We start from the raw sequence: 18246 nt of genomic DNA, 5'->3' as shown, positions 1-18246 counted from the left end.
CAAAAAAAATTAAATTATGAGGTTGATAATAAAAAAATTTACAATAGCTTTCATTATTTTTAAGTTTTAAATTTCCGGTAAAAATGAATAAAAATAAAAACGATTACTATAAAAAAATGTATTTCCTTCTTGTCCTGTTTTTCTAATAACATTTAAAAGAAATAAAGGTTGCAAATGAGAATAAAATATCCTTGATTATTCTTTTTTCTTTGAAAAAAAAAGGGTTAATAATTATCAATGATAAAATAGTGATCCTCTTTCCTATTTTACCATCGCAAACTAATGAAATTTCCTTTTCTAATACCCTATTAAAACCCGCACTTTTTCTTTCCCTCTTCCACTTTGGCGCGCGATCCTCTCAATTCTAATTTCTGAAAGCCAAAAGGTTAGTCAGCTCTCTAAACCGTAATTTTCTGTTTGTTTCCCGAGAAAATCCATGAAAATAACCCGTTAAGTTTAGCATTTTTAGCATGTTATGGCTGAAATTTATAACCTCACCTGTTGCTTGTTCCTCTCGAAATTTGAAATCTTCTAATTTTGATTTTTGACACAAATTAGAATTGAGTTCTTCTAATCCGATATATCAATCTCTTGTTATACAATTCCTATGTGTAATAGAATGCTGTGCTTCACTTCCTTTGCGTATAATTGCAAATTTTTTGGGTTCTGTTTCTCTTGGAATTTAGGTTTGTTTCGAAAGAGCATAACTGATTAATTTGTACAGGAGCTTCGTGCCCTGATTTCATTTGAGTTCAAATGTTCTCCTTATTCATTTTACGCATCTCCATTTTGTTTCCTGTTTACAAAGGAGATGAAGAGTTAAGTTAAAATTTACAATTAGCTGCTCGTGATCTAATTTTCAATCGTTTTTTGTTTGGGATTATGGTCTGAGCTATTTGATGACCAAAACTCTGTAAACCTCTATGAACAATGAACCTTAGGAGTTTCAATGGATTGAATGAGTATCTATTGGCATCATCATTTTCAAAATCTGTTGTATGGAAGCTTTTGCTCATTTCTGTCAAGAGTAGTAAAGCATGGAACTTCACCTAAGAAGGCAATTCACCATGATGGCTTTCAGATTTTTAAGTTGAATATTCTTACTGCATTTTATTTGTCTGCGGGCATTAGGATTGTTTACTTAAAACTTTTTGTTGTAGAGGTAAATGGAATATTGGCTTGGTTTGGGGTGAGGTGGTGATGCAAAGACTTTAGATCGAAAGAAATGTCCTTAACTTTGGAAGATGATTATAGACCCATGAATTAACCGGTCAGACTACAAGAAAGCTTTCTATAACAAATGAGGGACCTGTAATGATTCTCATCAATAAATATTACAGTTGAGGACAAAATGCAATGCCATTTGTGCTTGGACAAATACACTGCGTCTGATTTGTTTAGTCTTCTTGATGTTTTTGTGCAAAGTTTTAATTGCTTAAGTGCTTCTGTAAGGTGCACTATATTAAACATTTTCTCAAGTTAAGGAGGAAAAGCGCGTGTTCTTTTCAAATTTCAAGCCATCCTGCAGTTTTTAGCTTTCTAGGATACTGTTTGAAGTATTAGCTTGTAAGATCAACATCTAATATTTTTCTTGTCTATATATCTTAATACTCTCCTCTCTCTCCTTGTAGCGCTTTCAACTATTTTACTGATAAGTGAGGATAGAGACAGAGGGATGAAGTTCAAAGCATTTCTCACAGAGAATGGAGTAAATCTCTTAGAAAAAAGATTCCTACCTGCCCTAGACAAAATGGGGAAGGTATGCCACCTCTTCCTCACCAGAGAGAAAGCTTACTTCCTCCACAACCTTCTCAGTGGTGAAGGGATTCAATGTGTTGCCCAGTTTCACAGGGAAACTCTCTTCGATGATTACCGCATCTCAAGCCAAAATGAGGACTGCATTGCCTTTGCCATAGACATATCACTTCTTCAGCGTGCTGTTCGAAGTAGTGTCAGTATTTGCTCTGAAATTGGTGCAGCTGGATCCACTGCCAATCACCTCCAAATAAAATTGGTGAAGAAGCTGCCTCCAAATTGTACTCAAGCAATGCCTTTCCTTACCTTTGAAACCAAGGGGTACAAGTCTGCAGTAATCCAAGATGTTCCAATTTCAAAACCATTGTCAAGGGCTCAAGTACTTGAACTTCAGACTGCTTTAGATATGGCTCAAGATTTACCTCCGACGCTGGTTCAGGTTCCGGATTTGAATCAGCTGCAGAATTTCGTAGACCGAATGAAGCATGTTGGTGATTTGTTAAATGTCTCCATTTGCAAATATGGGGATCTCCATTTACAAATATCAACAACTCTCATCACACTAGGAGCTGAGTTTAGAAAATTGTTGGTTATTGGAGAGAAAGCTGTAGCTCCATCTGAGGACCGAAATTTGAGTGCTCAGACTCGATCAGAGAGGGCAATATCCAGAGGGGATGCTCAATCTGTGCAAGTGAGCGTGAAGCACTTTTCAAAAAGCCTCCAGTGTCACCTGGCAAAGCCAGATTGTGCATTCTATGGTATTGCTCCACGGGGTGCTTGCTTGACGGTGATATTCCAGTTCTTCATTCCTGGCACACATCAAACTGATAAATCAATCAGTCTGCATTGCAGGCTTCCAGTGCTCGACCCAGGCACATAGTCTATCAATTAACCATCTCTGGCTAAGGTACAAGCCTCTGAAGTCTTATGGTTACTTGGATCCTCTTGAATTTTGTGGGATTAAAATGAGAGATGACGAATGATTTAAAATCACAAGTCTGATATTTTGCTTTCTAAGTGGAATATATTCGAATGAGCTTAATGCCAAAATTGGTAATGATGAACTTCTGCGTGTTTCCCTTAACAATCATATATTTTTGTGTTTTGCACCTTTTGCAGAAATTTTGTGTACGTAGATCGACTTAATTATCAAATCACAAGAGTAAAGGGAAAAGAAGCGGAATTTATTCATATTGCATAGGATTAATTTTCACTTTTTTTTAACTTAAATTACTATCTCTCGTGCATAATTGGCAATTGATGGAATGTCGCAATTGTATAACATGTGCATTAACGAAAAAATAAATAAATAACAGAAAAAAAGCAGGGTGAATGTTTTTTAGGGCAAGTTTGGGATTGCGGTTTAAATTTCATAAGCTATTTATTTTATAATTTTTGATAAAAATAGTGTTTGTTAAATTTGTAAAATTAATTTATTTCATAATTTTCTCTATTTTGTTAGCAGCTTTTAAAAGTAGGTGGGGGTTGTTTTTTATAAGCAGTTTATTTAATAAGTTACCACACCTTTTTAAAATTCCTATTATAACTCTATATTTTAATTAAAAAACAATTGTATATTACTTATCCATAAACCTTAATATTTAAATCATTAGATATGATATTACCGCCATAATTTTATTACTGCCACAACCACGTACGTTCTCTCTAACTTTGATCTGGTAAGTTTACATTCTAATTGAGTTTTTTGATGTAATTTTATATATTTAAGAAAAAAATATGTGTAAATAATTTATTAAACATACTCTAAAAGTAACAAGCAATTAAAACTTATGTCTACTTTGATCATTATATAATAAAACATCACTTTTGTAATTAAATTTACCAAACGCATGTATTTTACCTTTCAAACTCACAGCAACTGCAACAATACAGTTTATCAAGCACTAAATTATTTTTTTAATCAACAACTTATTTCATCTGTATAATACAAACAATTTATTTCATTAGTCTCTGCAATCCCAAACTAACCCCTAGTCTCTACTATTTTGACTCATTATTATTTACTCGAAATTTTAAAAATTGTTTAAAGCACTTGCATTACTATTTTCATAATTGTTGGATCTAGTTTTTTTATGGATAAGATGATATAACTTAGAATTCAAATAAATCTAACATGCAATAATTGAAAAATAAAGAATAATTAAATAGATTTTAGTGGAAATATATATATAATAAAGATCTTTTGGCCACCTGAGAAATAATACTCTACTTGGCTATTTAGGATAAATCTTTCCTGAGCCAGGTCTCTTTCTTACCCTTATAGCCTTCGGCTTCTTAAATAATAATAACATCAATACTAATAAGGGTCCAGCTAGATTTGGTATCTCATTTTTCGACATTTTTTGATCAAACCATTAGATTCAATCCAAGAGTTGCAAAAGTTATTAGAATGGCAAGGATTTAATTATTTGATTATTAACATTGCAGCCTCTCATTTTTTCTGAAAATTATAAGGAAAGATTAGTTTTCAAAATTTTTACACATAAGTTCATTAAAATATTTTATTATCTTTACATGAATCAAGGGTAATTTAGTAAATGAACATAATTAAGTATTAAAAATATGAATGGATTATTTTAAGTTGCTAAAATACTCTCCACATCCATTTACTTGAAATACCAATTGGATTACAAATTTACAATATTGTTATCTTAATACAGGATTGAACAAAGTTTTATATAATTTTTGACAATATTAAAATGAAAAATAAATAAATATTAAATAAGTACTTAAACGGAAATTTAAGTTTCATTATAGAGTTTATAAATGCTATTTTCAAAATAATAGATTTCTATATGCAAATTTGAAATTATGTAAAATTACTTAAACCTTATCACACATATGGAGCTGAGAAAATATTTAGAAAAATATAATCTCAATTATTTACTTAATGTGAAAACAAATAAATTGTATAATATTTATTCTATTACTTAAATTTAAAGTTGTAAAGAATGAAACTTAAATTTAAAATTACAAAGAATGAATAATATCTTAAATTAATGGATTATGGGAGAATTATCTTTCAAAAAAAAATTAAGATTAACTAACTTTTAAGGCTTTTAATGTAATTTGTTTATCTCATGTCGTTAACATAAGATAAAAATTTTAGTGCAAAAAAATTATCCTAGATGTCCCTTTAAGATAAAAATATCATTATCACATGATAATTTGGTAAGTCCAAACTGTGTTATTCTTAGTTTACTTATTTATGCAAAACACTATATTAGGATCAAATTTTAGTAAAATAATTTTATCCCACCGTCTTTAACCACATTAAGCAGGTTCTAATTATTTATATCTTATTATAGAAAGTAAGATACAACTCCTTTCTTATTACATTGGTAAAGAAGAAAACATAAATACAATAGATATTTTTTAAGAGAATGCAAGCATTATTTTTATGAGATTTTGTGTTTAAGAAATCAATCTAATTTATGTGATTAAAAATCGCTCTAGTTTTTTATATTTTAGAAGAATTATACGTTTGAGAATGAATAATTAAGATTTAAAGAATGACGGATTGATTGAGAAGGAGATAGAGATAATAATTTTTTTTAAGAATTTTAAAATTATAATGTTTTAATTGGGGCTTATTATATAAAATTATTGAAACTTATAATTTTCATTATTTGTAGAAAATAACAACGACTGCTAGAGAAAATAATTTTTTTAGAATTCTAAAATTATTATATTTTAATTGGGGTTTATTGTGTCAGATTTTTAAACATATAATTTTTATTTTTATTATTTATAAAAGACAATAGGGCTGCTAAAGAAAATGTCAAAATTGAGTGTTTTGGTTCAAGGGGGCAACATAGTTTTGTCCTACTAATAATTATAATTTTTAAACGAACTTTTTTCAAGTGAAAACTACAATTTTAAGTTAAGATGTAAAATTGAAACTTCCCAGACATGATTCCAAATCCCTCACGAGTCCAAGTCATGATGGCAAGGTATTATTAGCATATTAGCCGGTTAAAATTCATGCTGCAGCATAAGCAAAATTAATATGTACGTTTTTTTTAGAAATAACCGTATATATTTTTTATTATACTTTTAGTTTACTTTCTTGAAATATATAAATTTTAACTTATCTTTTTGTTTATTGTTATTGTTGTTTTATACGAACGGGTGCCTGCTTATTTTCCTCCAATTTTCCACCTTTACCATTCACAAATCTCTCCCTCATTCCAAATGGCCACTAATTTTTTTTTTTTCTTTTGAAAAAAATTAATCAACTTGCAAAAGATGTAGAATAAGGCCAAAAAAGAACAAAAGAAAATATATGTAGTTTTGAAAATTTTCTCAATCTAATACCTGAAATACCATGAATGCCCTCAAACGTTAAAGCTAACGGTAGAATTTGACGATTTGGGTGCGCGGTGGTATAAGGAAAAAGATTTTGGGGCACAGTGTTAAAAGTAGTTTCCTTTGGGGGGTTCGCTAAAAATGACCTTTTTTTTTTTATGATAAGCCCTAAAATTCTCTTTTCAACAAAAAAACCAAAAAAACCAAACCTGTAGCCTGTAATATCAGCTGTCGCAGCTTTTATCGATCTCACCCTCAAATATCATTCAGGGCCTTAGTTGCTTAGGACTTGAGCAGCCCCTATTAGTTGGGCTGAGTTTGGAACTTTGGACCAAAATCCAGTTTGAAATGAAAGTCTACAAGTGTCCAATTACATCAAATTTGGCTAAAAAGATTTTGACAAAGGACTATTCCTTTATTTCATGTAGAAAAAGAACTTAACATGTGCTGCTGCTAGCTTTTAATAGTACAAGATCCTTCTACTGTCATGCAACAAAGAAAAGTGTTAAGACTTGAAAATTAATTAAGAATGGGAATTAAATCATCATTTTGGGTAAGACATAATTTAGCAACAACTTATAGCATTAACAACCGAGTATCGTTTGCACCACTTTTTACCCACCTTTGACTCTTGGAATGAAATGGCATTTTTATAGAAACCCTGAAAGCTCCTGATAGTTTCTGGTGGTACCAAGATCTTTGCAGCATGGAATGGCTTTTATTTTTGTGAAATATTTCTATAATAATTTATCACTCTTCCTTTGAGTGTTTTTCTTAAAGTTTAACCAAAGTCCTCTCTGTAATAAAGTTGGTGTTTGGCGCACTGCTCCTTTGTACTTTTGGACAAAAGTTTTACAAAAGAAATTAAAATCCAATTGTAAGAAGCATAACATTAGTGCACTAGAACATAAGTTTTGCGTCTTTATTGAGACATAAAGTGACCGAGAAATGGAATTACTCTTAGCACAATTCTTGCATAAGGTACAAACTTGCTGATTCAAAAAATTTTAGGCAGGAGAAAATATTTTGCAGGAACCAAATAGAATGGACAAAACAACAGTAAATCTATTTCATTTTCGACATAATCTATATTTAATTTATTCCCATTCTTACCTTCGGCAGCAAGTCTATGTAATTACTGGTGGTGAGACAGAATCTGAGTCAAAACTGTAGGTGAGATATTGGAGAAAACCAAATAGAGACCACCGATGATTGAACAACTTCAGTCTATTTCGTTTCCTCCAATTCTCACCTCCGGTTGCAACTATTTATCACAAAAGTTTCAGATGTATAAACAAGCAAAAGGTGGACGTAAAATATTGGAGGAAATTAAACAGAAACAAAAATGAATTTTAATTTGTTTAATTCCCTCCAATTTTCACATACAGCTTCCCACTGAAAAAATTTAAACAAATTCCAAAAGATGGCCAAATCTATGTGGCCATCGCTAGCATCCTTATAGACTTTGTCAGGCGGCAAAGCATTCACAAGAAAATTGATGTGAAATGTTCAGAAAAACAGCCAAATTTACATGAACACTGAGCAACAAACTCATAAGTACATTCTTTCGTAAAACTTTGGAACAAAATTGTATGGACTTGGTCCTTCCCCTGTTGTTAAAATTCAGAAGCACATGGCTTTCAAGAACATGTTGTGTACATGTGCATTGTATGTTACTACAAATACATAAAATACAAAATCCTCCAACTAATTGAGGTTCTAATCTAATTTGTCCTACTACAGATGAAAACTCAGATCATGTTTCTCTCTTGCTGGAGACATTCTGAGAAAACAATTAGATCTCGTTATAGACTCACCAATAATCTTTACATGAACATGACCCATGCTTGAAATGATGGAAACGAGTTTTATCCCTAACAATAACTTCTCTATCATACACCATTGACACTAATTTCGCCATACGGTGACAATCCACACACATCCTAAGGTTCTTCACAATTCTAATGGTGACCCCAGCTCCTGAACTGATCAGCCCGAAAGCCATAGCTAACTTCTCACTGTGCTGGTAAACTGCACGCTCTTTATCCTCTTCTCCTACGTCGAGGAACACCTCAGAAATATCAGGCATATACCCTACAAATTTCAAGTCACTCGTCATTTCATCCAACTGCAAGTAGATTTCTTTTGTTTGAGGATGTGATTTGTCCCCAGCAACAAATTCATGGACCACACCATTCATCTCTATCATACTGCAACCTGGAGTCTTCTTGATTCCTCTATCAAGTATCATTTGTCTCAATTCACGAAAATTATCCCATCTATTGCAAGCAGCATATATGTTACAAAGCAAAACATAAACAGCCTCATTATCGGGATCCAACTCAAGAATCTGCTTAGCAGCCATTTCAGCCATTTCGGCATCTCTATGAACTCTACAGGCACCAAGAAGAGCTCCCCAGACAATTGAATTTGGCTTCATCGGCATATTCTTTATAACTTCAAGAGCTTCATTTAGATGCCCAGCTCGGCCAAGAAGATCAACCATGCACCCATAATGTGCCTCATTAGGCTCAATTCCATGCTGGATCGTCATATCAGCAAAATACTTTCTTCCTTCATCTACCATGCCAGTGTGCGTGCAGGCAGACAGAACACCAACGTAAGTTACCTCGTCCGGTATTATTGAAGCCCTGAGCATTTGGGAAAACATATCAAGACCTTTATCACCATGGCCATTGATGGCAAGGCCAACAATCATGGTCGTCCATGTGAATTTGTCCTTTCGAAGCATCTCCCAGAATACCCTTTGAGCTTTCTCCACATCTCCACATTTACAGTACATGTCTATCAAAGCATTCCCCACAAATATATCATTCTTGACCTTGTTTTTGTCAATGTAAGTCTTTACCCATTCACCCAGTTCTAGTGCCCCCAGATTCGCACATGCTGTAAGAATGCTAACAATGGTAAACTCGTCTGGCCTTATATTTGAAGTTTGCATCTCGCGGAAAAGTGTCAAAGCCTCTCTGAACCTATTCACCCGCAGGTACCCATCAATCATGGCAGTCCATAAGACATAATCTCGTTCTGGCATCTGATCAAAATACTGTCGAGCCATATCGACTTGTCCTCTATTTATATACCCCGTAACAATGGCAGTCCAAGAAATTACATCTTTATTCTTGATGTTCCCAAAAATCTCAAGAGCAAAACCCATTTCTCCACAAGCTGCATACATATCAGTCAAAGCATTTTCCAGTATCAAATTAGGTACGATCTTGCACTCTTTAACATACCTGTGAGCCCGCTTGCCAACATCTAAGTCTTTCAATTTAGCACAAGCCGATAAAACCAACACAATGGTAACTGAAGTGGGCAACACTCCTTTCCTCTCCATCTCACCAAAAAGCTTCCTAGTTTCATCAAATTGCTTCACTCTCTTATACCCGGAAAACATCGCATTCCAAGTAACCACATCATCTTTATAACTCACATCAAATATCCCACGAGCCATGTCAACTTCCCCACACAAACAATACGTACTAATCAACGCATTTTGCACAAACACACTAGAATCAAACCCAAATTTCAGCACATGACAATGCAACTCCTTACCAAACTCCACAGCAATGTCACGCGTAAAACCCTTCAACAAGAACGGAAATGTATAGTTATCAGGCCTGACATCACTCTTCAACATATCCAAATAGATCAAAACTCCGTTTTTATGAGAATCAATCCTAGAATAACCCTTGATCATAGTGTTCCAAAGACACACACTTGGTCGGGGAATTTTCCTGAACACTTTACACGCATACTTCATGTCACCTTTTTCACTACAACAAAAGGTAACGAGTTTGTTTTGTACAGTGGGGTTTGTTAAAAGTCCAAGTTTGATTGTTTGAGAGTGGATTTGCTTAAGTTGGTGCATGGATTCGCAGGTTTCAATCGGAGAGATGAGTGGGGTTTCTTGGGTGAGTGTAGATGGTGGTGATATAGAAGAATTAGAAAACATTTTGTTGAATGTTATTGGGGTTTTCTTGAGAACGTGAGTTCTGGAGGGAAATGAAAGTGTCATAAAAGATCCAAGAGCAATTGAATTGCTCAGCATTCCATTGAGCTTACTGCATAGAATAGTAAACAGTAAATAAAAATTTTAATTCCCCAAAAAAAAAATGAAGAGCTCAGACGGCACTTGCTTTCATCCAAAGATCAGATGATCGTGATGGACCCAGCCATCACTTGGTGATTATCTTCATCGCTCCACGAATTTTGCACCAGCCGGGAATCGAACCCGGGTCTGTACCGTGGCAGGGTACTATTCTCCCACTAGACCACTGGTGCTTGATGATAAAACTGATTGCGATGAATTTAGTTATCGAAATTAAAGATGAGTAAAAGCGCTTCTCATGGCCAAAGCGCTTTAATTTAACAAACTTTCGATAATATTGAAAATAATAAATTCAAGGCTGAGAGAGTGCTAAAGTCGGTAAATGACGGTATTAATAATATAACCTTTTGATCCACTGAATCCAAGAACATTAAGAAGCAGTACCGTTTCCCAAATACTGAAATAAAATTCATTACAGTAGGAAAATAATAGGCGGGGAAAGAAAAGACTAATGACATTTGCTACTATCAAACACCTATAAAAAGGAAAAAAAAAAAAATTCTCTGGAGCAAAACCATCTTTGCACTAATTCTTTTGTTAGATGAAAATGAAACCTACACCTAAACCCCTTTTTCACAGTTGCATTACTGGGAATCAGACGACAGAGATCCATACTGGAGCCAGTCCTTGGCACAAATGAGCGCCTCCAGTGTAACAGGACGCAATGAACTCCGGTAGCTATCTATCTTCTTGCTCACCGTATCGAACACGGAATCAGTAGGAACTGTAGAGAATGGTATGGACAAGATATCAGAAGCCATCCTGGAAAGAGTTGGGTACTTCGCCTGATTCAGTCTCCACCAATCCAAAATATCAAAATCTTGTGTACGAGGCAAAAGGAACTCCTCAAGATACTGATCTAATTCTGATCTCATTGGCTGGCCACTAGTATCCTCAGAGATATAGACTTCAAAATCAGAAAGCCCATCCCCAATAGAAATAAGAGACAGGTCTTGCGAATGTTCCTGAGGGTGTCCTTCCTGAGGGGTTCCCTCTTCAATATTTCCAGCATGAAGGGTCTCTTCTCGTGATGCCTCAGATTTTGGAATGACCTCAAGCCCTTCATCCATAAAAGTGTCTGGCAGTGCTAGCATCTGCACAAGGTATTCATGAAAGAGTTCATGCAGGCCATCATCAACAGCCTTGATCCACATCCCAGCATCCTCACCATATATCCTAGAGAAGCTGAACTCAATAAGCTTCATTTTGAACCTTGGATCGATAACAACTGCAATCGCCAACACTAGAAAGCAGTCTTTCCAATATTCATCAAACCTTTCTTTCAGAGGTTTGGTCAGGTAGCTGGTGAAAGGTTCTTCACTCATGGCTGCTTGCATTAGTTCTGCCTGAATCTTTGACACTTCATGGTAGAACACACTGGCAGTAGGATATGTTGGAGAAGTTAAAATGTTTGCCGCATCAAAGAAATACTTCAAGTATGTACAGAGAATTTCTACCTGCTTCCAATCATCCATTGTTGGGGTTGCTATTTTGTAGTCTGGATCAAAAGTTTCCAAACAAGCAAATACTTCCTTTAGTTCATGAGCAGCCACCAACATATGGTAAGTTGTGTTCCATTTAGTTTGGTCATCAATAAAAAGTTCCTTCGTACTAGGGACTTGAAGTCGTTCCTTCAGCTCAAGAAACTTCTCTTCATGAGTATCTGAAGTCTTGACATACTTTACGCTGGCACGAATTTTATCGACAGTTTCCCAGATTGCTCCTAGAGCATCTTGTGCAAGACGACTAATAACACGAGCATAGCAATTCCCTTTTATCAGTTGACAATTTAGCATAAATGGATTTTTGACAGAAAGGAAGCCTCTGAGATTTCCATTTATTGTTTCATTTGAGAAGGACCGATCAAGAGTAAGGGTAAGCAACTTGTTCTCTAGACGCCAATCAGATAGGCAAGACGCGAGAGCTTGATTGAAGGCAACATCTGAGTCAGGGGATGGAACCATAACCACATTAAGAACACGACGATGCAAGTTCCAATCACCATCAATAAAATGCCCAGTTAGGACTGCATAGCCTACAGATTGATTTGAAGACCACAAATCCAATGCAAGGTTGACTCGTCCATGAATTCCACTAATAAAATTCAAAAGTCTTTGCTTCTCCCTTAGATATATTGCCACACAATCCCCCTGGATGGTGTTGAAGCTTGCCACATTGAACTGGGGTTGAAGAGTATGAACAAAATCAATGAAAGCAGGATGTTCAACAATGTGTGGGGGATACTCATGCATAATGATCATCTTTGCAATATCTTGGGTACTGCGATCCTGATTGAAACTGATGCTTGAAATTCCAGGAGATGCTCTATAGCGTCTTTTAGGTGGATCGGTGACACTCCCAGGTTTGGTGCTTGGTGTGTTTGGGGTTTGCTGATTTTTCTGACGGCTTACAGGGCATATTCCCATGGTAATGTGTCGTTTGAGGTGGCTGGTGCCCGCTAGCTTTGAACCAGTAATGTAAGCAAATGACTTCTTGCACTGATTGCAGCAGGCCCTGGTACATCCAGCATCAACAGTTTCCACTGTGAAGTAGTCCCAGACAATAGACTTCTTTCTCCTACGCTTATTAGGCTGTGTTTCCAAATTCATAAGCTCTCTGTTCCCAGAAGGAGAACTCGGGGTAATAGGAGTATCAGGCATTACAGTTGCAATAGGGGTATCCATCTCAAAAACTAGTTCTGAAATTGAAGAAAAATGAAGCATTAGAAAGATCATAACTTAATGAACTGTCATTGTATGAAGAAAACTTTGAAGAAGGAACCGATAAAAACATCTCAGGAAAATACACCATCAAATAAAAATTCATAGGGTTCAAGCATATGACAGATATCTAAACATTTATTTAACAGAAAAAAGCCAAGCTGGTTTGATTATCATTATACTAGGAAGCATCTTTAAGTGCCAAAAGAAATGATAGCTTCTTTGTCTCACTTGTTTAACAATCAAACATCATGACTATTGAGAAATTTAGAACTTTTTCAATTTTCATGTTTCATTCTGGAGGCACGAAGTGTTGGCTCTGATTTACCATCATATTACAGATAAATGGTTGTCATCCTAGTTTCACTTCAACTATCCCTTAAAAATTTACCATGTTATATAATTGCAACTTTAAACACCAATAATCAAATTCTGACAGACTTGGACAACATTATTAATGGCAGTACCTTAAGTCAAATGAAGCACATCATAATTAGTGGACTCAACATGCAGTAAGAGCATTTACCCCACTTTGAACAAACAGCAGTAAAACTCAAAACCACATGAGATCAGATTCTAAATCCTCACCAATATTTACCAACAGCCACTCCCGCAGATACTGGCTGCCTATGGGAAAATAAGAATCAACACAACTCAAACGTACACAAAGTCACAAAGCAATCTAAGATTTTTCCAGTTCACGCAAGTAATAGACAAGCAACTCTGTGGACTTAATTATGTATGCCAAGTGGATCTGGGCCATTCGCAGCAACAAGAAGCCCACATGCAAAAAAGCAAAAAGTCCACTACTAGAGCATCACCAGTAAAGAACCTATAAAAGAGCTAAATATTACATGTAACATGTAATATAAGAACAAGAACCATCATTGAGAATTTGAGACAAGTCCTGCCGTGGAATCCAACATCAATTTTCAAGAAATTTTCCAAAGTTTTCTTTTCTTTTTTTTTTGACCAAAGTTGGATAATCGAGCTTAAATATCAAACCAACTTACACAAAACCTAGAGATAATTGAAAAACCCTAATATATGAACACACAATATCTTATGCGACAAATTGGCAACAAGTACCATTGCCATGACCAAACCCAGAAATATTAACAGCCAAGAACATGAAAATAAATGGGCAAAAAAACTAGATCCAAGAAACCCTAGAAACTACACAGAATCACAAACACACCGAATTTCAAACTATCAAAAGCAGGAAACACAAAAGATAGAGAAACTCACTATGACTGAGGAATCAGCGGAAAGAAGAGACGAAAAAAGAACGGCTGACGATCGAAACCGCAATATCAGAATACAGGGTTTTGAATTATCCAGAAATTTAAGTAATTAATTAAAGTAATAATATTTGAAATTTTTGAATTTTGGTTGCAGGGAAAAATTTGGAGGTAGAAGGAGGAGTTAATGGGCTTGAGCTTGAAGGTTTTGAGCTTTTTTTTTTCCCTCTTGCAACGAAAAAACAAAACCCTAATTGGACATGGACTAGGGCTAGGGCTCCCCGACCTTATGAGCTTCGTTTCGATTTAGGCCTTTTTTGGCGATATATCAGTAGTGCCTATTTATATTAACCGAGGACAAAACGGTAAACTCATCATGGAATTTGGGTCCATTTATTATTATTTTTTATATATTTTTCTTTCCAAATCTGAAGGGGTGGTTGTGAACGGTTATTGAATCTTGACCGTCCATTTTTTATTTTTTAAGTTTTTTGAATGCATTACTTATATGTTTCTAGTTATGGCAGTAATCAAATATTAGGAAAAACACCATTAGTTAGGGTTTTCTAATAATTAATCCATACTTTGAATTTGGGGTCTAAAGTTAAGGAATTACGTGGTTTTGATTTTTTTTTTCATTTTAAAAAAGGGGGAACTAATTAATTCGACCAGTAAAGTTTATTATGGTAATATAATAGGATTCCAACACCACTCACATAAATGGTGAGAAAATTAAGTTCCTGACAAATATCATGCTACTTATAAAATGGAAATTGTGAAAAAAGAATAATAAAAAAAATCAGATGATAAATGTTACAAATTTAAAATAGCAAAACTCCACTATTTCTTAAAATCTAATGTTTGCCCGAACTATGCAAATTGGTAACTTGTAATTAGGTAGTGATATGGTTACACTTTCTAGTTCAAAATTTACTTCATGATTATGAAATCGAGAAACTAGATACCACCTAAATCTTATCGAAAAGTGAAAATATATTTGTATATTTTGTATATTGATTAAAATAATTAAAATCCTTCTAAGGCCGAGTTTAGTAATGTCGTAGTTTTTGAAATAATTGTTGTGAAAAGAATTATTTAAAAGTTTGGTAAATTTTATTTTTTAAAATATTGTTAATTTTAAAGGCAGTCATATATATTTGGTAAAATTTACTGTTAAATTGGTGTTAAAATATAAATGACCGAATTAGATATAATAATAAGTAAAAGTTATTGAAACCTTTATAAACACGTGTATAGATTTTTTTATTGTGTAAAAATAATAATTGATAACTAAAATAACTATTTTATATTATTAATTTCATTTTTTATTTTGCTACTCAGTATAATAATAATAATAATAATAATAATAAATTTGACTATCACCTTGACAATAATAAACTACTATTATTCATGAGTTAGTTAAAACTATCACCTTGACAACCCACACCATGTAATTGATATCCTGTGTTTAAGACATACCATAAGTGACTTAAGGGTTGTTTTGCTTCAACAGGGCAAACCTAAGACTTAATATTATCCCGGACTAAAGTTAAAATTCATATTTTGAAGCGAAAATAAAAATTTTTAAGTAGAAAAAAAATACATTAAATAAGGGGAATACCAAAAATTTTATCCCTATAAAATGTACTATAGACAAAAATAATTATAAAAAAAAAGTAGAAAACAAAAGGCAATTCAAATATCAAAATACTATTTTTCAATTATAGAATCTAACATTGCAACCTATAATAACATGTAATTGTATAAGAATTAAGAAATTGATTAAGAATTTCAAACTAAAATAGATCAATATATGTAATTACAATCAATTAAAAATTGTAAGTAAAACTTTTATGTTTGAAATCAAGTATGAAATTACCATGTTTAATAAATTAAACAATTAAAATTTATTCATCCATTCAAATTATAAAAGTATTATTAGTCAAAAGTTTCAATAATAGACTAAATTCAATTCAGCAAAAAAGTACTTAAGTGTAGTTGTTTCTTTGTCAAGCGCTCTTATCTCTCTAGCTAGATGTTGATGATCCTTCGATCAAAAACTCCTTAAAATACTCAAAGTTTATTTGTAACTTGTCCTCCTAGTTAATTTAACTAAAAAATAAAATCTAAAAATTCACATAAAAAGTTTATGAAAATATTGATAATTGTTATTATATGTTACTTTTGTAAGTATTCTTAATACCAGTGACAATGCTATATTACATTGACATACTTTTTTTTTTTCAATTGGAATTTTTTAAAATAAATTAAAGCAGTAATAAAATTTTAGCTTTGTAATGTTTACAATCTATTCAATAAATATATAATTTAATCATTTTATAAAATAAGTCACTAATTTTAATTGAAAATAATATAACTGAATTAGGGACATATTTGAAAATAATAAAAAAACTATATTGTTATATAAAATTGATGAAAACATAAGGATAATTGAGTTAGGGACATATTTGAATATAAAATAGAAATTCTATTGTTATACTAAATTGATCAAAACATAAGGGCAATTGATTTAGGGACATATATAAAAACAAAATAAAATCTCTATTATTTTACTAAATTAATGAAAAAATAAGGAGTATATTGATTTGTTTGGACTAGACCGGGCTCATTCAATTCATAAAAAAAATCTCACTCAAAATTGGTTCAATCTTTGAATTGAGAGTGATTCAATTCTAATAATTTCCATTTAACAAAAGCCTTTAACCATTTCAACAGTTAAGAGAAAAAAATTAAAAAAAAAAAATCTAAGCCTTTAACTCCCCATTGACATCTCCTTGATAGATGGATCAATTGAATTTTTAGCTCCTATATTTTCTAAGACATTCTATTTCCAAGATATTCCAATTGGTTTTCATTTCTTAGGTTCAATCAAGGCTTCGTTCGTTAATACTTTAATGCGGTGCTGTGGGTTTGCGGTGAAATAAAAGGCTTTTAAAAATATTCTTTTATTCTCACAATACAAAACAAAAAATAATAAATTGGATGCTCGAACTTTCTGATGCTGCTCAAATTGTGTTATTTTGTTCTCATAATATATACATCAACGAAACAAACGATTTAAAAATGATTTCCAACGGCGAACATGGGGTCCCCAATATTCTACATATGCAGAAAAATATTATACGTGCGATTGAAGAAATGGCCCCATATTTTGTTTCAAAAGAAAATTAGTATGATTTTTTTTTTTTTAAAAAAAAGGGACAAATGACAATGGAGAAAGCAAAAGCAAGGAATCTTTCTTTGCAACAAAAACAAGGGTCCGCCTATGTTGCAACAGTTGCAACATACAACAACTTTTGTCATTTTGTGTTTGATTACACTACACTACCTTATATTTTCTGCAAAATTCAATAGCCACTAAACGGAACAAACTTTTACATATAAGTCCATTTTTGGAATAAAATGACATTTGAAAAGAATTTTAATTTATTATTATTATTATTATTAATATCATTATTATTATATAAGATTATTTCTATTAAATTTTATTATTTTTATTTATTTTAATTATTATTATTTATGATTATTACTATCATTATTATTATTAAAATTTATTTCTTTTATTATTTTAATTGTTATTATACTGTAATTAATTCATTAATATTAATATTTATCTTGTTATTATTAAAATTATTTTTATTAAAATATATTAACTTTATTATTTTAATTATTGTTGTTATTACTATTATTATTAAAACTTATTAATAATTTTTATTATTATCATTATTAATATTATTATTTCAGTTAATTTTGTTGTTATTATTGTTATTGTTAAATTTTTTAATTTTTTGTTTTAATTAACATTATTGTCATAATTATTATTTTTAGTTTTATTATTATTATTGTTTAATTATAATATATACAAATAATATTAGGGACACAATTAACAAATGACATTTTAATAACTTATAATAGTCTATTTCAGTTATAAAATAAAGTAAACACATAAATGAGAATGTTGTTCATTCCGATTCCTATTCCTATAGCTCAAGTAAATAACTTATTTTAATTCAAATTCCTTATTACAATTCTAGCTCATTCAATCTTA

General features: G+C 32.5%; 3 protein-coding genes and 2 non-coding genes across 6 annotated transcripts in view; 1 reads left to right on the top strand and 4 right to left on the bottom strand.

The window, feature by feature from the left end:
- LOC18036129 overlaps positions 1-2815 on the top strand; it is a 63594-nt gene extending 60779 nt beyond the window's left edge. Inside the window, exons 1-2 of one of the 2 annotated variants that reach the window (XM_006427260.2) lie at positions 298-385; positions 1632-2815. In XM_006427260.2, the coding sequence (XP_006427323.1) occupies positions 1676-2635 (960 nt within the window). In that variant the 5' untranslated portion in view covers positions 298-385; positions 1632-1675 and the 3' untranslated portion in view covers positions 2636-2815. Of the gene's footprint in view, positions 1-297; positions 386-1631 lie in introns of those variants that run through there. The other variant, XM_024180206.1, reaches the window with a different exon arrangement.
- Positions 2816-7696: 4881 nt separating this feature from the next.
- LOC18035976 (putative pentatricopeptide repeat-containing protein At3g15930) lies at positions 7697-10198 on the bottom strand. The gene has a single exon (XM_024180686.1). It carries the CDS (start codon positions 10154-10156, stop codon positions 7898-7900), a length of 2259 nt encoding a protein of 752 aa, XP_024036454.1. The 5' UTR covers positions 10157-10198; the 3' UTR covers positions 7697-7897.
- Positions 10199-10225: 27 nt separating this feature from the next.
- LOC112097074 lies at positions 10226-10309 on the bottom strand. Its single transcript, XR_002904732.1, has one exon. It is a non-coding gene; the product is annotated as a small nucleolar RNA snoR114 (small nucleolar RNA).
- A 9-nt stretch (positions 10310-10318) lies between these two features.
- On the bottom strand, positions 10319-10389 carry TRNAG-GCC. The gene has a single exon. It is a non-coding gene; the product is annotated as a tRNA-Gly (tRNA).
- A 137-nt stretch (positions 10390-10526) lies between these two features.
- Positions 10527-14477, bottom strand: LOC18035852 (zinc finger BED domain-containing protein DAYSLEEPER). Its single transcript, XM_006427257.2, has 2 exons — positions 14185-14477; positions 10527-12914 (listed from the first exon to the last, which is right to left on the bottom strand). Exon 2 carries the CDS (start codon positions 12898-12900, stop codon positions 10801-10803), a length of 2100 nt encoding a protein of 699 aa, XP_006427320.1. The 5' UTR covers positions 12901-12914; positions 14185-14477; the 3' UTR covers positions 10527-10800.
- Positions 14478-18246: the final 3769 nt, after the last annotated feature.

This window comes from Citrus clementina, unplaced genomic scaffold, assembly GCF_000493195.1.
Source record: "Citrus clementina cultivar Clemenules unplaced genomic scaffold, Citrus_clementina_v1.0 scaffold_7, whole genome shotgun sequence".
Lineage (NCBI taxonomy): Eukaryota > Viridiplantae > Streptophyta > Magnoliopsida > Sapindales > Rutaceae > Citrus > Citrus x clementina.
This window is presented reverse-complemented; position numbering and strand designations above follow the sequence as displayed.